General features: G+C 44.5%; 1 protein-coding gene across 1 annotated transcript in view; it reads right to left on the bottom strand.

Moving 5' to 3' along the window:
* The window catches only part of PSME4 (proteasome activator subunit 4), a 206,483-nt gene that overhangs the window by 41,454 nt on the left and 143,700 nt on the right, over window positions 1–21,329 (bottom strand). Inside the window, exons 34-39 of the mRNA XM_077813889.1 lie at window positions 20,405–20,474; window positions 17,685–17,810; window positions 16,650–16,802; window positions 8,133–8,237; window positions 2,076–2,167; window positions 945–1,076 (exon numbers count right to left, since the gene is read on the bottom strand). Of these exons, the coding sequence (XP_077670015.1) occupies window positions 945–1,076; window positions 2,076–2,167; window positions 8,133–8,237; window positions 16,650–16,802; window positions 17,685–17,810; window positions 20,405–20,474 (678 nt within the window). The remainder of the gene's footprint in view (window positions 1–944; window positions 1,077–2,075; window positions 2,168–8,132; window positions 8,238–16,649; window positions 16,803–17,684; window positions 17,811–20,404; window positions 20,475–21,329) is intronic.

Genomic DNA, 21,329 nt, shown 5'->3' with positions numbered 1-21,329 from the left:
CATACTGTACATGAAAAGATATGCTGTTTACTTAACTCTTTCCTGAAGGTTGCAAACTGTAGACACACAAAATGAATCATACCATAATAAATGGTTAAAAGAAACTGGGCATGTTTAGTCTTGAGAAACAAAGACTGAGGGGAAACCTGATAATCTTCAAATATATTAAGGGCTTTTCTAAAAAGGATGGTGATCAATTGTTCTCCATGGCCGTTGAAGGTAGGACAAGAAATAATCACCATAATCTGCAGCACAGGAGATTTAAGCAGATATTAGGAAAAACTTTTTAATCATAAGGATAGTTAAGCACTGGAATAAGCTTCCAAGGGAGGATGTAGAATCCCTGTGATTGGAGGTTTCTAAGGACAGGTTAGTCAAAAACCTGTCATGTATAGTCTAGGACTGTGTATTTGGTCCTGTTTCACCATGTAGGGCTGGACTAGATGACCTCTGAAGGTACCTTCCAGCCCTATATCGCTATGATTCCAGATTATTCTCTGACTATAAATATTTCTAGAAAAACCCACTCTAGCACATCTGAGACCCTAATTATTCATTAGTTATAGGTTCTAACTTGTTACAATTTGATAGACTTTCAATGGCACTTAGGAGCTTAGGTGGTTTTGAAAATTTCACCTTGGTCTGGCAGGGGTTGGGTACAGTTCATTTGTTTCTAGAGCTTTAGAGCTCTCCCAGTGTGAAAATGAGAGGTCACATGAAACAACAGGATGAGAATCAAGACATCACCCTATGTTTACAAAAAGTGCATGTTAAATAGCAATTTATAGGTACATTATTTTTTGGAAAATATTATTTATTTCTATTCTGGTACATGTATATGTTCACATACCTAGGAAGACAATCATCCAAAGAAAATAAATAATACTTGAGTATTCAATGGACATGAACAGAACAAAGAAAATTCTTCAGAAGAGAACACTAACCTTCCTATTCTTTCTCTGACATTTTTGTAAACCTGGGTGAGTTTAGGTTCCAAGTACTTTAGTAACCTGTGCAACAGCTCTGGTACTCTCCATTCTTGCTGTGCAAGGCCACCTTGCAATACGTAGAGTCGGCTAGAAATTGGAACATGAAGGCTTTAGTTAGCTTTACTGTATTGACAACTGCAACTTATTTTTTCCAAGTCTTGTTTTTAATGATTTACATATATCCATGAACTACAGATACACAAGAGTATAAAAGCTTTTCAATCACAAAATGAGAGTAACTATTACAGTATTGCTGTTATGTCAGTACCACAGTTCCACAATAGTTATGGTTCTCAAACTTACTTAATAGGGCCCCCCTTCTTTGTGTCTGTAGTAATTTTCACCCCTCCCCACCCCCACTACATATACTGCTACCCAACTCTGAAGGCAGAGTGGAGAGCAGCAGCTGCTGGTCAGATGCCCAGCTCTGAAGGCAGCTTCACGCCAACAGCAGCACAGAAGTAAGGACAGCAATGTGAAAAGTGATACTGACACATATCACTTTTCACAGCAGATTGAGAAGTAAGGGTGCAGCAGTGCAGAAGTAAGGGAGGAAATGTGAAAAGTGACATTTGTCAGTATCACTGTTTATAGCAGACTAAGTGTCCCACTGCCACCCTTCTGTGCTGCTACTGCCCCTCTGGGGCTGACCTCTTTATCCCTGCCTCCTGGGTGTGTGCGGCCCTTCTGCATGAGTCCCAGCCACCAGGGGCTGACAGCCAGAGCTCAAAAGAGCACAAAGCTAGCACCTCCCTTGACACATTCAGGAGGTATGCCCCATACTTTGAGAACCACTGTCCTAACTGAATCCAATTAATCATAGTAATGTGCTTTAAGCAATGTTTTTCCCCTCTGGGCCCTACTCTACCCCTGGGGAACTAAGGATAGGAGGAGGAAGGGCATGAACAAGGAACTACAACTAAGACAGGTTCTTGTGTGGGATGTGCAGGTACACGATTAGACTCTTGGCTCTTCCACCTTGCAGTGGCCAGTCACAATATACTCTGAGTGAACTTTATCCACATCTCTTACATTTGTTCATGCTTTACCCATCAACTGTAAAGCAGTTTGAAGGTAACATTTTACCATGCATCTACAAATGATCCTCCTTCACCACTCAAAGGAGACTCCAACAACAGCTCAAATAACCAGTGCAGTTTCCGAGGATCTCTGCTCTCCTGATAAAGAAAGTTATAAATCAGTAACTGGAAAACAGAGGAATTTGGTGATTCTACTTTAAGCCATGTAAAAAGAAAGACAATTAAATATTTGCATTAAATGTTCTTGAGGTTCCTATGTATGCATTATTACATAAATGAAGACAGTGTTTTGCTTTTCTCAAAATTAGGGTCCAGTAAAAAAAAAAATCAGGATCATGCAGAAATGCGGCATTCTAATCATGGATAGTGGCGCAAGAGATTTATTACCAATTACTTAGTAAAGTACAGTGATTTAAAAACAGTGTTATTTTTATTTCTATGGCATTTTAAAGGATGTAATCTAGTTATGAAAAACTATTAACATTTAGTGCAGAGAAATCTTACTGGATAAAAGGCCTGGTCTACACTAGAAAAAAAAAATGGTTACCTAAATTTTTGTAGCTGTTGTTCTTCGAGATGTGTTGCTCATGTCCTTTCCATTCTAGGTATGTGCGTGCTCATCACACGCACAGTCATTGGTGATTTTTGCCTTAGCAGTGCTGTATCGCCCTCTTCAGTGCTGCACTCATGCGTTGGTATATTAGTGCTGACCCTAAGCCCTCTCAGTTCCTTCTTGCTAGCAACTCAGGTAGGAGGGTGGATAATGAAATGGACATGAGCAATACATCTTGAAGAACGAAAAGGTAGGTAACAGTTTTTTGTTTTTCAAGTGCTTGCTCATATCACTTCCATTCTAGGTGACTCACAAGCAGTATCCTCGGAGGTCGGCTTGGAGTTCACAGTCTAGTACTGCTCAACCAAAGCCAGCATCACTCCAGGCCTGCTGGGTAAGTGCATAACGGGACATGAACGTGTGCACAGACGACCAGCTGGCCGCCCTACAGCTGTTCTGGATAGGTACTTGGGCTAGGAAAGTTGCCGAGGAGGCTTGTGCCCTGGTTGAATGGGCAGTTATGGTGGCACCCCTACCTGATCAGAACAGCAGTGAATGCAGACAGTGATACAAGCAGAAATTCTTTGAGTGGACACTGGATGACCTTTCATCCTGTAAGCCACCACGATGAACAACTGGGTTGACTTGCGGAATGGCTTGGTCCTTTCAGTGTAGAAGGCTAACACCCTCCTGACATCTCAGGAATGAATCTATGCTCCTCCTCTGACTTATGCGACTTTGGAAAAAAAGACAGGTAAGTAAAAGTCCTGGCCCGTATGCAACTGTGAGACCACCTTGGGCAGGAAAGCTGGGTGTGACTGCAGCTGGACCTTGTCTTTGTAGAAGACCGTATAGGGTGGTTCCGAGGTAAGCGCCCTAATCTCGGAGAACCGGTGGGCGGACGTTATCGCAACTGGGAATGTAACCTTCCAGGACCAGAGAAGGAGAGAGCAGAAAGCCAGAGGCTTGAAGGGGTTAAGCCTCAAGATATTATGTCAAGCACCCAGTGGTCTGAGGTGAGCCGTGACCAGCCTGACCAGAAGGGGTGCAGGAGGTTGAGAAAAGAGCCAGGAGGTGGATTCTGGGGAGTGACTGGGGTGCCATCCTTGGGTGCATCCTCAAAACACCTGCTTCTGGCTTCCTTGGCCTCTAGAAGAACTAGGCTGCGGGGAGGAATGAGAAGACGATGGGTGACACCATTGAAATCCTTTGTCCCTGTCCTTCCTGGAGGAGCTGGACTGGGGGACACCACAGAACCTCGACGGAGGTGGAGGGGGATGGAAAGGCTTTCTAGCCTTCTAAGGGGTCTGAAGGCCCAAGAAACGGTGGGTGGCATGTGAGTCTAAGGCCGTGGAGCTGTTCGTCACGCAGCTCCCTCAAATGGAAGGTCCTGAAGGGTACTCTGCAACTCCTGGGACAGCCCAGAGGACTGTACCCACCAGCTGAGCCTCATGACCACTGCAGAAGTGATTACCTGGCCGCCGAGTCTGTAGCGTCCCAGGCCATCTGGAGGGTGCCTCTCGCCACTGCTTTGCCCTCGTCCACCAAGGCAGAGAACTCCTGTGGGAAGCCCTCCTTAAACTTGCTGATGGAGTCCCACAGGTTGAAGTTGTACCTGCCTAGCAGGGCCTGATGGTTAGATACCCAAAATTGCAGGCCGGCTGTCGAATAAATTTTCTTACCAAACAAGTTCAGCCTCTTGGTGTCTTTACTTTCCAGTGTGCCATTCACCTGTCCCTTTTGTTGTCAGCAGACGCGACCAGGGATCCCCCTGGAGAGTGGGTGACAGGTACTCAACCCCCTTTGTGGGGACGTAATACTTCTCTTCCACCTTCTTGGAGGTAGGTGGAATGGAAGAGGACTGCCACATACACTTGGCAATTTTAAGGACCCCTGGGTGGACGGGCAATGTGACCTGGGACAGGGTAGAGGACAGTATAACATTAAAGAGGTCGTCAGACTCCTCTGCTAGCTCCTTGACCTCCAAGTTCAGGTTGGCAGCCACTATTTTGAGCAGGGCCTGGTGCTCCTTGAAGTTGTCGGGGGGACTGCTCATTTGTGAAGAGCCCGCCGCTCTTTCGTCCAGAGACAATGAAGATGACTGCATAGCAGGGGGAGGTGCAGCTTCCCCTTGCTCGTCTGGGGATGGCTCCTTGGGTGTCAGTACCTACTATGTCGCCCTCGTGTTAGATTTGGCACCGTGCTCTGACTTGGGTGCTGGCTGTGCCAGGTGCAGCTTGTCCGATTAGGCCTGGGAGTAACAGTGGGAGTACGGGACTGGCATAACAGGCACACCTCAAAAGTTCCAGTACTACCACTGAGAGGGGCCTTGCCCCATCTCCACGCCACAGGAGCCATGCCAGTCTCGTGGGCCGGTGGCAATTTGCCTTTTATAGGCAAGGGGCTGAACACCCCTTCAGGCTCAGACCATTGCCCTTCTGGTGACTAGGGCAGAGCTGTAGATGCCTGAGTCTGCTGACGGACCCTTGTTGGTGACTGTAAGGAGAAGGCAAGGACTGGTGCCTGCCCGAACAGCAGTACTGGGAAGCTGGAGACCGGTTCCGTAACCAGGAACGATCCCACACTGGGGGAATCACCACCTGGGAGATCGCCTAGGCAATGGTGATCTGCACCGTGGCGAACTCTGGTGGAAGACCTGACAGTACCAGGGGTACTGAGATCAGTGTCGCGACTCAGGTGTCCTGTGCCTTGCAGGTGGAGACCTTGGCATCAGGGACCTGTGTCTTCTAACTGGGGACTGAGGCTGCAGTGCTAGGGCCACAGTGATAGGGACAGACGCCTACAGTCCGGGGATTGGGGATGCTCCACTGCTTTAGGGAGCAGTCCCATAACCGGCTTGCCCACAGATGCCGGGGCCTTGGCCAGGTCCATCATCTTAGTTGGCATCTGCGGTGCCAGTTGGCCTACTTGCTCTTTGGCCGCCAGGTCCACTTCGGGCAAAGATGTCTCTACTAGGGGCTGGGACCTCTTACTGCTCCCAGGAGTCAGAATCATAGAATCGTAGAATATCAGGGTTGGAAGGGACCTCAGGAGGTCACCTTGTCTAACCCCCTGCTCAAAGCAGGACCCATCCCCAATTAAATCATCCCAGCCAGGGCTTTGTCAAGCCTGACCTTAAAAACCTCAAAGGAAGGAGATTCCACCACCTCCTTAGGTAACGCATTCCAGTGCTTCACCACCCTCTGAGTGAAAAAGTTTTTCCTAATATCCAACCTAAACCTCCCCCACTGCAACTTGAGACCATTACTCCTTGTTCTGTCATCTGCTACCACTGAGAACAGTCTAGATCCATCCTCTTTGGAACCCCTTTTCAGGTAGTTGAAAGCAGCTATCATTCTCTTCAGCAGACTAAACAATCCCAGTTCCCTCAGCCTCTCCTCATAAGTCATTTGTTCCAGCCCCCTAATCATTTCTGTTGCCCTCCGCTGGACACTTTCCAATTTTTGTACATCCTTCTTGTAGTGTGGGGCCCAAAACTGGACACAGTACTCCAGATGAGGTCTTACCAATGTCAAATAGAGGGGAACGATCACGTCCCTCAATCTCCTGGCAGAGGCGGGTCCCTGGCTGAACTAGGGGGTCTGACCCCAAGCAGCTCCAGGGTGGGCATGTGGCCTAACACAGGTCCTTTGCCAGAAGCCCCCTTTTTCTGTGGTGCTAGCGGGCCCATCGACTTCAACCACTTCTTAGGCACTGTAGAGGGGGAACGGTGCTGGGTGGGTTCTGGTGCTGTGGTGCACTGCACGCCAATGCTGAGGTGCCAGGCATGGAGTCCAATCGAGAGGGCTCCGAGGTAGGATGAAGCGAAGCCTCCATGAGAAGGACCCTCAAGTGGATATCTCGTTCCTTCTGAGTTCGAGGACGAAAGTTTTTGAAGATCCTGCACTTATCCTTTCTGTGGGATTCCCCCAAACACTTTAAACAGCTCTTGTGGGGGTCACTAATGGGCATCGGCTGGCTGCACGATGAACATGGCTTAAAGCCTGGGGAATGGGGCATGCCCCGCTTCGAGGCGAAGTCGCAGCCGGGACTCTAACTCCTAAACAACTACTCTAACACTTACCTTAAAGGTCTAAATACCTATCGACTAACAACAAAGGAGACAGAACAATGGACTGTAAGAACCACTAACACTCTTGGGATGTAAGACAAGGTGCTCAGACCAACCGTCACGGGCGGTATGAAGGAACTGAGAGGGCGTAGGGTTGGCAGTGATTAATATACCAACGCATGAGCATGGCACTCAAGAGGGAGCTACATCCGACTCTACAGATACCGCTAAGCCAAAAATCTCCAATGATTGTGCACGTGGGCATGCACATAGCTAGAATGGAATGAGCAAGCACTTGAAGAAGAATTACGTTTGCTTAACTACGTTGCTCAGGGGTGTGAAAAATCCATACCTCTGAGCAGCGGCGTTAAGCAGACCTAGCCCCCCCGTGCAGACAGTACTAGGTCAATGGAAGAATTTTTCTGTTGACCTAGCTACTGCCTCTTGGGGAGGTGGCTTACTACACCGTCGGAAGAACCCCTCCCGTTATTATGGGGAGCCTCTACACCAGTGGTTCTCAGCCTTTCCAGACTACTGTACCTGTTTCAGGAGTCTGATTTGTCTTGCGTACCCCGAAGTTTCACCTCACTTAAAAACTACTTGCTTACAAAATCAGACATAAAAATACAAAAAAGTGTTCACAGCACACTATTACTGAAAAATTGCTTACTTTCTCATTTTTACCATATTATTATAAAATAAATCAATTGGAATATAAATATTGTGCTTACATTTCAGCATATAGTATATAGAGCAGTATAAAACAAGTCATTCTCTGTATGAAATTTTAGTTTGTTCTGACTTTGCTAGTGCATTTTATGTAGCTTGTTGTAAAATTAGGCAAATATCTAGATGAGTTGATGTACCCCCTGGAAGACCTCTGCATACCCCCAGGGGTACAGAGAACCACTGCTCTACACTGAAGTGGTGCAGCTATGTTGCTGTAGCATTTCAAGCGTAGACAAGCCCTTAAAGGTCAACAGGCCACCCTAGTTACGTTAATCTGTATCTATATATTTTCCAGATCCTTTTCAATACGTGCATGATTAAATTGCACTTTTTATTTTATAAACTGAGGACAGTTCTGTGGTCTGAGCTTCAAAAGAAGAGTAAGGAAAAATTCAGCACTAGTGGTAAAAGATTTTACAGTAAGTGCAGAGATTAATGTCATCAACAGCTACCTCTTACATAGCTATCACAAAACTAGAAAGCAGATGAAAGTGTGAACTATACTTCCAGAAGAAAAAGCATCCACAATTGTGAATGAGAAAATGTATTTTACTGTTTTCTGTAGGACTTCAAGAATTAGTATATAATGCAATTTTTAGGTTGGATTTACTACTCTGAATTTAATCCTAATAGAATAAATCTAAATATTTTTCTTCATAAAATTGTTATTTACATATTACCAAAAATGTGTGTGTTTAATTTATTTTAACATGAATAACGAGCAAAGCTAAGCAATATTGAGAACTTACACAGGAAGTTGCTATACATGTTCCCCAATCATTATAAGTTTCCACGGTAATATTGGATAAAGCTGTTCGAAGTAGTGGGCACAAAAGCTTCCAAAGTTTCTCTACCTACTCAACAGAAAAGCAAAGGTGAGATTATGGATTTTGCCATTTATGGCTCCTACTTAACTTCTCTAACTCCCAACCCCTCAAAGAGAAATTTGCTTCGTACAGTAGCTCAAAATTATTAGAATCCTGAAAAAAAATTACCAGGAAAGGCAACAATTCAAACTGCCAACATCTTTTTCTGTTTTATTTACAGGGTGCTCTGAAGTACTGCTCAGTCAAGTTCATAGATATGCAGCCTCTTGGGTTTTTTCAGTTTAAGTACAATACTACTACAGGATTGCAGATTTTGTTGCTTCTGTAGGCTGAGTGCTTTGCACACACCAGGGACTCCTTGCATTCATCTAGTCTCTCCCCACGTTCCCTGTGTGCCACCCTCCCATCCCCTTCTACTTCTGCAACCAGCCACCCCTTCCTCCATGCTGGGTCTCTGCGTGCCTCCAATTCTCACCCCATGTCCTCCAATGCAAAAAGTTCAATGTGTTCCCCAATCCCGCCTTCCCTCCTGTGCCAGGGGCTCTGTCATCCCCATTCACTCCATTCTCCGCACCATTCTTATTATTTTCTCTCCCTTCCATCTTTTCTCTTTCAGGATGTCTCCATTTAAAAACTGTATTGGGAAGATGGGCAGAGCTGAGATGGGGGTTTTGTTACACTGAAAGGTGTTATTGGCTGTCATCAACCAGTTCTTTGATCAGTAGACAATTATTTACTCCTGGGTGAATTCTGCACCACTGCGCAACACAAAATTTTGCAGAAATTAATGTTGTGCACGCAGAATTTCCTCCCCCTCCCAGAAGAGTCACAGTAGTGTGAAGACACTGTTTCATTTACTATAGTACTATGTATTCATATTTAAGCAGTATGCCAGGGGAAATATTTAGTTTTTATATATATTTATAATTCTCACAGCAAAATGACTCACCAAGCATTATTATTTCATCAACTACAATTTGTTAACAACATAGCAAAAGCATCCCGATTGGTTAATAACTTAGACTGGTTAATAATTAAATCACATAATGTTTTAATATCACGTGCTGCAAAGAACCATAGGAGACACATTAAAGAGCCACTTGTGGTTCAGGAGCCTTAGCTAAGCATCACTGGTCTAAACAGAGAAATGCCACCAAATTAAGAATAAGGCCTCGCAAACTCAGCCAAACCCCCAGATTCAGATCTGCAAAGTGTTTTGGGAAGCAGTTTGTACGAGGTGCCATAGAAGGCAAATATAACAGCAGCAGCAATACGTTGCATTTCCATGTATATTCTGTTCAAAGATCTCAAAGTGCTTACCAAACTTTAGTGATTTAAGCCTCATAATACTTTTGATGTAGGGTAGGGAAGTGTTATTTCCATGAGGAAACTGAAGAAGTCAAATCACTTGCCCAAGGTCACACAGCTAATCCCTGGAAATCACTCAGTGCAAGAGGCAGCAATAGAACCCAGATCTCCTGACTTGCTGCAGTGAGATATAATTCCAAACATTTCCAGCTACCATATATAAACTGTAGCAAGTAGTCCCATGAATGTGATTTGCCAGGAGATCAACCTTCAAGGCAAATCTTCTTCCATTATCTTGTGGATGAAATTATCTTACATTTATATGGTGCCTTGCATCCCAAAGCACTCTGAAATGTAGTCACCTATGTAAGGAGCAAAATCTAGAATGTACACTTTTTGTGGAGTACAACATTCAGTACAACTGAATTAAGAGACTTGAATACGCTTTTCAACAATCTCTTTAATTTCTTCAATACTTCAAGACTGTTAATGACTCATTTTCTCTATTACTAGATGGTGTTGGGGTTTGGGTGCACATCAAGAAGTTTTACTTGTTTAGTACACTTTCTAGAGATTGATCAGTTGATTCAAGATAGAACAACACAGTATTCTACATATTGTTTTGGAGCACAAAGAAAAATCCCAACAAACGACAGGCCACTTTTGTAGTATCCCGTCTCAGATATTTTATTCTGTGTTTGCAACACAGTATTCTTAATTTTTTTTTAATGCAGTAATAAGCAATGAATAGCTAATTATGTTAACATTAATTTAAGGCCTTGTCTACATTACAAAGTTTTGTCGGCAAAAGTTATGCCGCTTTAATTAAAGCCACTGTTTCATGTCCACACTAGCTCCTTGTGATGGCGGACTGCATCCACACTAGCAGCTCTTGCTTTGACAGAGAGCAGTGCAATGTGATAGCTATCCCACTATGCAACCGGCTGGGACTTCGGGAAGAGTCTGCATTGCCTCATGGGGTAGGTACAGCATCACATGATGCAGGTTTCTCAATCCCATCGTTCCCTTCCTGGGGCATCCTAGTAGATTGTCAGCTGCTTTTTCAACTGAAGTGTATAGGGGGAGGGAGAGGAGAGTGGTGTGTCTGGGGCAGGGGAAGACAGCAGACTGACCGACCTATCCTGAGGCAGGAGGAGGGGGACATCCCTCCCCCACATCAGCCCCTGGCTCTGCTCGGCACAGCAGTCTCTTCCGAAGCAGCCCGTTCTGCCTGCCTGCCTATGGTTCTGTGATTCCCTCAGTTCTCCCACAGCTTCCTCAGATGCCGGGAGCGGCATCCTGAGCAGCTCTGTGAGCTCTCCGTCCTGAGGAACATCAAATCAGCATAGAAGTCCTCTCCTTCCCCGGCCCACCCCCGCCTTGCTCCCTGCAGCAGCAGTCTGCCAACCGGCCACTGTGTTCCTAGCGCAAGGCAGAACAGGAGCTTTCCAATTATTTGCTCTTTGTTCCCCAAGCGGAGCAGCATGCTCAGCTGTCAGATACTTCCTGGAGCTTTGAAAGTGAAGGGGCACATGCCTGCTGGACAGCAGATATCAAAACAGTGAGCAGAGCAGTCACAGCCAGCATTGTGGGATATTGGGGGAAGCCAGTTCTGTCGACAAAACAAACAGCAGTGTCTACACTGATGCTTTGTCGCTTTAACTTTGCTACAAAAGGTTTTATGTTGAGGTGATTTTGTTTTGCCGCCAAAAGTAGCTAAAAACCTAAAAATACATTCAGCACTACAGAATTTTTTTTTGGAAAAAAAGCCTATTCACACAAAAATGAAATTTCAGATGACCTATAACTGTAAATTTGACTGATCAGTTTCAACTGGGGAAAACTTTTTCAGCAAAGAGAGAGAGTCTGTCCTTTGACACCTTTACCCCAGTGGTTAGGGCCAGGGCCAACCTTAGCATGGGCGATTGCTCAAGGTGCCGCGGTAGGGGGGCTGCCAAGAGAGTGTCACAATAACAGCCTCCTGCCACCCTGATCCTCACAGCTGCAGCCCACGGTCCACCTCCAGCCTCACTCTGGCCCTAACCCCTGCGCCACCTGCATCTTCTCTCCATCCTGCCTCCTCCCCAGCTCCTCCCCCAGCTCTGGTCCGCCCCCATCCTCCGCTCCGCCTGTACCCCTGCTTTGCCCCCCATCCCTTGCTCTACCTGCACCTCCACTCCACATCCTCGCCACACTCCCAGCTCTGCCTCCAGCCCCGGTCCAACCCCGTCCCATGCTCCACTCCCAGCTTCGCCTCCAGCCCTGATCCACATGCACCTCCACTCCACCGCCAGTCGAGCTCCATCCCTCACCCAGCTCCACCCCCCAGCCTCACTCAGGGTGTCATTTAGGTAACACAGGCCCTGATTAAGGCACTTGGCTGGTATGTGAAAGACCCAGGCCTGAACCCCTAATTCTGGAGCAGGGACTGGAACAAAGATTTGCCCCCTTAATGGCCCCACCTCACCTGAGCATCCTAACCACCACGCTATGGGACTGTTCTTAATCTCTCCCGCTGAAGTTCTTCCAGTTTATAGAAACACTTAAATATTCACTGGGAAGAGAGAGCGCAACTCTATAGCATGATGATTAAGGCACTCACCTAGGAGGTAGGAGCTGTGGATTTAATTCCCTCCTCTGAATCAGGCACATCTACAGCTACAAAGTGTAACAGCTTCAACAAGAAAAAATAAAAGCAACACACCTATAGCTTGGTGGTTAGGATGCTCATCTGAGACATTTGTAGAATCTGAGTTCAAATCCCTGCTCCAGAGTGGGGATTCAAACCTGGATCTCCCACATCCCAGGCTGTGCCCAAACCACTGGGCTATAGCTTCTAAAGAAACACCCTCTGACCCATGAAGTTTGCAGGCCCAAAATGGACTTTTCCAAATTCTGAATTATTTTCAGAACCAAACTGAATATTTTCCCCTGACTTTTCCACTTTCTGGCTGAACTGAAAAATCACCCAGCACTATTCAGCACATTATTTTTCTTTGACATTTTAAAATGCTGTTTACTCTGAAAAGTGAAACTGACACCTTCTAATTCATATTTGCTCTGTGTATCCAGAGTTATTTCTGTTTATTTTAAAAACAAATAAGTCAGTGCTTATTTTAGTATTACTGAACCAACACAGCTAAGATTTGGCAACCTAGATTTTATCCTGCCTTGCACATCAATGGCAATGTCTAAAGCTATGCATGAATGTATATATTTATGGAAAAGTTCAAGGCTATGGGTTTGTGCAGGTGTCATGGAGTATAATCAGCAAACTATGTAGTTGCCTAAGTATAAATGAAGTAATAATCTGGTCTGCAGAAGAGGAGGTTACTCACCTGTGCAGTAACTGATGTTCTTCGAGATGAGTGTCCCTGTGGGTGCTCCACTGTAGGTGTCGATGCGCCCCTGCGCCGTTGTTCAGAGATTTTTACAGCAGTACCCGTATCGGCTGCGCACGCGCAAAGCCTGCCTCACACATACCAGTCTTGTCTTAACATTGCGCATGCGCGGCCGAACTCCTCAGTTCCTTCTCTATAATGGAGGCCGCCCCAGCTCCAAAGTAGAGGGGAGGAGGGTGGGGAGTGGAGCACCTACAGGGACACTCATCTTGAAGAATGCCAGTTACCGCACAGGTGAGTGTTCTCCTCTTCTTCTTCGAGAGGTGTCCCTGTGGGTGCTCCAAAGTAGGTATCTCTCAAGGAGGTAGGGACTTTGAATCTGGAAGGAATGCAGTAGATAGAACAGCTCTGCCCACACATGTACTGGTGATGGGTCCCTGTGTAAGAGCATAATGTTTTGCAAATGTATTTTCAGAAGCCCAAATGGCAGCTCTGGAAATGTCCTTACGGGGGACGTTACGTAGAAAAGCCACTGAGGCTGCCAGGGATTTGGTGGAGTGAGTCCTGATAAAAGTAGGGGGAGTCACATTCTGTAATTGATAGCAGAGACAAATGCAACTCGAGATTCTGTTGGAAAGTCTGTGGTTAGAGATAGATGAGCCCTTAGAGCGCTCTGCAATGGGGACGAATAGCTTGTTGGAATGCCTGAAGGTTTTAGTCCTGTCCAAGTAGAAGAACAAAGCTCTGCGCACGTCTAAAGTGAGCATCGTAGATTCAAAGGAATTTGCATGTGCTTATGGAAAAAGGTAGGGAGATGGATAGGCTCATTGACATGGAAAGATGAGTGCACTTTCGGTAGAATTCTGGGGAGTAAGCGTAGGGTGACTTTGTGCTTAAAAAATATGGTGCATGGCAGATCTGCCATGAGTGCTGCAATTTCTCCTGTGTGTCTCGCAGAGGTAATTGATACTAGAAATGCAGTTTTCATAGAGAGATGTAGGAGGGAACATGTGACTAATGGTTCAAATGGTTTTTGGGTTAGGCATGTTAAGGCTAGGAGAAAGTTCCAAGGTGGATTAGGCGGATTGATGTCTGGGTATAGGGTTTAGGGTCCCTTAAGAAATCGCTTAGTAATTGGGTGAGCAAAGATAGGCCTATCATCGATGGCATCATGGAACATTGTAACTGCAGCCAAGTGGACTTTGATGGAACTCAGGGAGAGTCCAGAGAGTTTAATCTCTAACAGATAGTCAAGGATTAACGGGAGAAGCACGGAAAAAAGGAGCGGTTTCTGTGGCAGCCCACGGGTATGTAAATCTTGTCCAGTTAGGAAGGTAGGTGGTGTGTGTACAATTTGTTGTGCTATGAGGGAGTATATTTCAAACCTGCTCCCAGCAAGTTCACTCTGCATGAGAGAGCCATGAAGGAGCCAAACCCTGAGGTGTAACATGGTTAAACTGGGGTGGAGTAGTAGACCGTGTTCTTGGGACAAGAGATTCGGGCGGAGAGGTAGTGGGATGGGTGCAGAAAGCACCATCTTGGCAAGAAAAAGGGTACCATGCCTGTCTGGGCCACGTAGGGGTGATCATTATGACCCTGGCTTGGTCTGTTCGTATTTTGATCAGTACTTTGTGTACGAGTGGTATCGGGGAAATGCATACGTTAGGTTGGTGTTCCATGGGAACATGAATGCATCCCCCGAGGAGTGTTTGCCTAGAACAAAACCTTGGGCATTTCTTGTTTGCTGCAGTTGTGAAAAGGTCTGTGGTTGGGTATCCCCATGTATGAAATATGTCTAATACTATATCCTTGTTTAGTTCCCATTCATGGTCTATGGGAAATCTTCAGCTGAGGTCATCTGCGGTGGAATTGAGAGAGCCAAGTAAGTATGCAGCTGATATTTAGACATTGTGCTTCTGTAGAAAGTGAGTGGGATCGCCCCACCCCCACCCCCTGCCTGTTTACATAGAACATGCAGGCAATGTTGTCAGTCCTTATCCTGACATGTTGGTTTTGTCTGAAGGGGAGAAATTGGAGGCAGGCCTTGAGTATCATTCAGAGTTCTAGACGTTGATGTGAAGGGACTTCTCGGCAGGAGACAAAAGCCCCTGGGCAGTGTATTAGGGCATGTGTGCTCCCTATCCCGTAAGGGATGCGTCCGTAGTTATGATAACCGGCGGGACGTCCTGTAGAAAGGGGACCCCAGAGCAAAGGTTGTGGGGCAATGTCCACCAGTGGAGGGAGTCCTTCACTGTGGGAGGTATGTGTAAAGGGTTGTTCAGACCATGGACATTTGGTCTGTAGACAGTGGTCATCCAACTTTGGAAACATCCCATGAAGAGGAGAGCATTCCTGACTACAAAAGTGCATGTGGCCTAGGAGCTGTAGGCAATCTCGTGCAGTCACATGTGGACTGTTGTACACCTTGCTAACCAAAAGGTTGATGGTGTTGAGAAGGTGGAGTGGGAGAGATGCTATTCTTTTGCGTGAGTCGAAATGTGCTCCTATGAACTCCAGTTGTGGGGTGGGAGTGAGCGTAGATTTTCTTTGTTCATTCGCAGGCCAAGAGTATGGAAACATTGGACTGTCCATTGTGTGGACTGAATGGCTTCTTGGAGGGTCCTGACTTTGAAAAGGCAGTTGTCGAGATAAGTAAAAATTATGATTCCCTAGCTTCTGAGATGAACTGTTACGACTGCGAGGAGTTTGGAAAAGACATGAGGCGCAGTTGAGAGACCGAAAGGTAGGACCCTGTATTGGTAGTGTTGCGAGCTCAGAACGAAGAGGACAAAACGTCTGTGGGCAGGATGTATGGAACATAAGCACCCTGCAGGTCGGAGGCTGAAAAACAATCTCCCTGCTTCGGTGCTGGAATTGTGGTTGCAAGAGTCACCATTTTGAATTTTTTTTTTTTTTTTTTAAAAGGGTTGAACTTATCTAGTAACTAGAGTGCTAAACTAAGGGGAAAAAGGATGTAGAATGGGTAAGAGAAAAAGTTTTAACAAGTATGCTGTAGGTCCAACTCTGGCCAGGGATGGTGGAGAAGGAACTAAGGAGTTCGGCCACGCATGCGCACTATTAAGACAAGACTGGTATGTGAGGCAGGTGCCGCACATGCGCGGCCGATACGGCTGCTGCTGTAACCATCTCCGAACAGCGGCACAGAGGCGCACCGACACCTACAGTGGAGCACCCACAGGGACACCCCTCGAAGAAGAATCTTCATTACTGCTGATGATTCATAATATGGAAAGAACACAGCTTGACTTTCAGATCTTGGACTGAGTTTACAGGGCTGGAAGTTACAAAAAATATGTTTTTTCTTGCATACTGAGCACATTTAAATCTGAAAATCATTGAGACCCAATAAACTTGGGATTCCACAATACTACTTGAAGAGACAGAGTCCTGTGGCACCTTATAGTCTAACAGACGTATTGGAGTATAAGCTTTTGTGGGTGAATACCCACTTCATCAGATGCATGCATGCATCCGATAAAGTGGGTATTCACCCACGAAAGCTTATGCTCCAATACGTCGGTCTATAAGGTACCACAGGACTCTTTGCCGCTTTTACAGATCCAGACTAACACGGCTACCCTTCTGATATTCAAAGAGAGTCACTTTTCAGAGTAGAAATGAATTTTTAAGGTAGCACGTGAAAGTTAGTTTTTAAGTAATATGCTGAAAGACCTTCAACCTGGCCATTCAGTTGATGAGCACATGCTGATTAAACAGCTGGAATTGATTCCTTTACTTTTGCAAACCACTTAAAATGTTATATACACACCTTTTCAAATGTCCAGTGTTTAGAGCCTCTTATCAGACCAGCTATAATTTCAGCTACACATCGCTGGGTACTTTCATGAGAGTCTGCTACCAGATGTTCCAAGTGGGGCTTTAGAACTGGCAAGAAGGCATCATCAAAGTTTCTGAATATACCCTGTTAAACAAGATTACACTTAAAAATGTTTCACTTAAAATATTTTTAACATTTAACATTGCATGCAATTTATATTAATATTCCAGGCTGATAAGAGCAGCAGTTTGTATTGCTACTGTCACTGAAAAAGTAGTAATGTTAATTCTGTATGGAATGTTCCTTTTCCTATTTATTGTCCTAAACACCTCAGAATTGGATCCACCTACTGCTGTAGGAGATACAATATACAAATATGGGTAGTACACATACATGTTGCATCATTTTCAGTTGCACAAGTTTTTAATTATTTAACCAAATTTATATATATTAACATAGTGTTATTAGTCTTAACTATGTTTTCTCCGTAAGAGACATAGGAGATTGAGAAACAAATTTAAAGTTTAAATATATAGTTCGGTAATAAGAAAAGGAGGACTTGTGGCACCTTAGAGACTAACCAATTTATTTGAGCATGAGCTTTCGTGAGCTACAGCTCACTTCATCGGATGCATCCGATGAAGTGAGCTGTAGCTCACGAAAGCTCATGCTCAAATAAATTGGTTAGTCTCTAAGGTGCCACAAGTACTCCTTTTCTTTTTGCGAATACAGACTAACACGGCTGTTACTCTGAAACCTGTCATAGTTAGGTAATGTTTCTCATATATTCAAAATAGAATTATCCCCAAATGTATATACCCTCTCTATATCACCACTATAAGGGAAAAATATATTTGGAGAATTCAGAAGACAGTATAATGAAGTTAGCCATAGTGGCGCTTAGGGCATACCTTCTCTCAACATTTAACAACAGCGATAGCTTGGGTCACTGAATGCAATGCTTTTCACACTGATTTGATAATTATCTATATAAGGAAATTAATTTATCCATAAAAATCTAGTTACCTTGAAAAGGCAAAATCTGCGAGGATTAAATTTGTCTTTTCCTTTTCTGTCTTCTAGAGATAGAAACTTTATTAACTGCTCAACAAATTTTGGATCGGAAAAGCGATCATATATGATTTGTTCTGCCTGTAAAAGAAAACAGTGATAAGCCTTAGTTTAAATTCAAGGTGCTTAGCTACCACAAGAGTCTCATCTGGGGGGTAAAGATCTTTCCAAGTCCTAATTCTTATTTTTTTCTACTTTTGCCAAAAAGGGAATCCAAATCATGCCCACAGTCTCCATTTTCCCCAAACAAGCATTAGGTCAACATCTTAGTACCCAGAGGTTTTTAGTCCTATAGTGATGTTGGGCCATCCTTCCTTCCACTAATATAATGCTTTCAAAGCGGTCATTTCCAATGGCACTTACTATGGACACCAGCTCTGTACTCATGATTACTCTCCTGATCACTTCAAAACCTTTATCATCATTTCACGAACCACTCATTAGAAAAACTATGAAGCACTGACACGGTCACATTTTTAAGCAAAATGTAACCCAACTAATCTGAAAATTGGGTCCCTTGTATAGCAATTTTCCATAGTATTTTTTAAAATTTATTTTGGTTTCACACTTTCAGTCATTTCTCATTTTCATTCTTTCCCCTCATACACGCTCCAATTCAGTAAGGCACTTGAAAATACCCTTACCTTTAAGCATGTGAGTCCAAATTAAATCAATTTTAACTCACATGTTTAAAATTGTGTCCACGCATTGCATACACCTGGAAGTCAAATTCTGTATTCCTATTTTATATGCCTCTACAAATCCAGGCCATGCCTGACTGGAAAGGATTAAAATGTCTCAGAAATATTTTTTTTCATAATGTATCTACTGCTGTGAACCCACTACATAATTCTAGGTGCACTTACTTTTTTTTTTTTTTTTTTTTTAAATAGGCACCAACACCACCTATGGTAGAATATTAAAAATCTAAATAAAATGACAATGTCATCAGTAATTCAATCAAGCCTTTGCATTCCAAGGAAACTCCACCAGTCCACACCAGCATCAACAAGTACATCAAACACCACAATGCGGCAGAGGCATCAAAAGCAACTGATTGACTTTCAGATCTATCTGATCTTTGCTCTACATCAGGAGGCGATCGACCACCAAAACTAGCAGACTGGAAGGATCAAGATGATAGTACTGCAAGTTAGTTCTAGGACTCTCACTAACCTTTCTCAAAAGAGGAAGATTAGAGATGACGCAACAGCTGCAAAAATATATATTTGGTTACATGAATTAAAAACAAATTGTAAGGCTTATTTAGCATGATAACGAAAGACTAAGAAACGTTAGTTTCAGATAAAAGTAATGATTGTGAAAGGGCTGGACTGATAGCGTCTGAGGCAGAAATCCTGTTTATTCACAGAACTGGAATAGCAGGCCTTCCCACACCATGTTGCCATTATGCATCAATCCTGTTCTGGAAGAGCCACCTTTAGGGTAGAAAGTTTAGTGTCTGTACTCACCTCCTTGTTGACACTATCAACTACAATCAGCAAAATTGGTAATTAGTAGGGCTGTCAAATGATTAAAAATATTAATCGCAATTAATTGTGAGATTAAAATAAACCATGATTAATTGCAGTTTTAATTTCACTATTAAACAATAATAGAATGAGCTCATGCTCAAATAAATTGGTTAGTCTTTAAGGTGCCACAAGTACTCCTTTTCTTTTTGCGAATACCGACTAACATGGCTGTTACTCTGAAACCAATAATAGAATATCACTTAAATATTTCTGGATTGGGGGAAGTGTGTGTGTGTTGGGGGGAAGTGTGAGACCCAGAGTAGGTGTGTGTTGGGGGAGTGTGTATGTGTGTGAGAGACAAACTGCGTATGTGTGAGAGACAGTGTGTGTGTGTTGGGGAAGTGAGTATGTTCAGCGCACTGTCTCTTTAAGCAGAGCACTCCCCAGCCTGAACACTTGTTCAGACTGCAGCAGCCGGAGGCAGCAGCAAACAGGCTCCCTGTCACTCCACCCTAGCTTAGCAGAGACTGGGTACATGGGGAGGAAGATGGGAACCCCAACATTAGCCCCCAGCCCACTCTGCACAGCAGAGAGGAGGGTACCGGTGCTGAGCACCTTGGGTGTGCGGAGTAGAAGCAGCAGTGGCTGCAGAGCAGAGCAGTGGGTGGAGGAAGAGCACTCCTGCTCCAGAGGTGCCCCTGGTGCCCTGGCCCAGCCTGCCCACCCCTAAGGCCAGCAGCAGCCAAGCTTCCCATGTTCCCTGGCCCCAGATCAGCAGCAAATGGGTACACAGGGACACCCAGACATCAGCTCTGCACAGCAGGCAGAAGGCAGGCTCCCGGTCTGGAGCAGCTTGGCCAGGGGCAGCTCCATGGGGGAGAGGAGGAGGAGGTGGGAGCAGCAGTGGAGCAGGGCGGCAGGGGGAGAAGGCAGGCAGCGGCACCCCCCTAAGCACAGCGCCCTGGTGTGTGATTAATGCATTAATTTATTTTGAGTTAATTGTATGCATTCACTATGATTGACAGCCCTAGTAATTAGCCATTCAATGTGGCCATCAACTTATTTCAAACATTATCTTGATGATTGTTCCGTGCTCTAATGACTTAAAAGTCACAAATAATCTGTGCCAGTCTTGAATCAGAACAATCCAGACTCTCAAAAAAAAAAAAAAAAAAAAAAAAAGAATCCTAGCATGCTTACCTCTACCAACTCCTCTCTCCTCCTCCCAAGCTTTGGTTGTTGCTCAGCAGAAGCATAAACTACCATATTTCTAAATGTTAGAGGAAATATATATTAGCATTACTTCCAAAATAAATGAAAGAACAAAAAACAATTCTGCTAATTCTCGACATTCTATATACTGATATCAAATTAAATCTGTGGACTCGAACACCAAAATCTAAAGCAAATTTCTAATATCTTAAACATTTTTGAAACCTTCTTCTCTCTTGCCTCCACTATTTGGGGTTGGTGACACTTATAGCCTTCTTCCAAAACACATGATTGTAAACCAGGCTGTTGTGCAGACTGATCTCTTTGACATCCGCTGATATCCAGCCCATGTAAAGCGTCTTTGGTCTCCCCTTTGGATCTCTTCAATCCATAATCACTGCAAGAGCCATCCTACTTTTTTAACACTCTGGTACCTGTTGGATATGCCCATACCAATGTATAATAGCCTCCCTAAACTTGTCTTCAATTGGAGCAACACACATTAGGCCACTTGCAACCTCGTTCTGATCTCTATCTTGAAGTGCCCAACCATCTGACCATCCTGACATCTTCATTTCCGTGATGGAGAGCATACTGATTTATCTTCTTGTGACTGGTTAAGTTTCTCTTCTCTACATTAAGATGGGTCAAATACAGTTTTATAAACTTTAATGGCATTTTTTGTCACAGAGAACTGGGGGTCAGCTCCCACTATTTGCACCATACAACTTTAGTGTAATGCTGGGCATCACTCATGAGGGCACTATCGTCAACAACAAGTAATCCTAGGTATTTAAATTGTTTTATTCTTCTAATCTCTCTGCCTGCAATATCCTCTATGTTGAGTCCTTTTCCCTCATTCATCATATCCTCAGTCTTACCGACATTGACGCTAAGCCCCGCCTGCTCAAAA

Source organism: Eretmochelys imbricata, chromosome 3, assembly GCF_965152235.1.
Source record: "Eretmochelys imbricata isolate rEreImb1 chromosome 3, rEreImb1.hap1, whole genome shotgun sequence".
Taxonomy (NCBI): Eukaryota; Metazoa; Chordata; order Testudines; family Cheloniidae; genus Eretmochelys; species Eretmochelys imbricata.
This window is presented reverse-complemented; position numbering and strand designations above follow the sequence as displayed.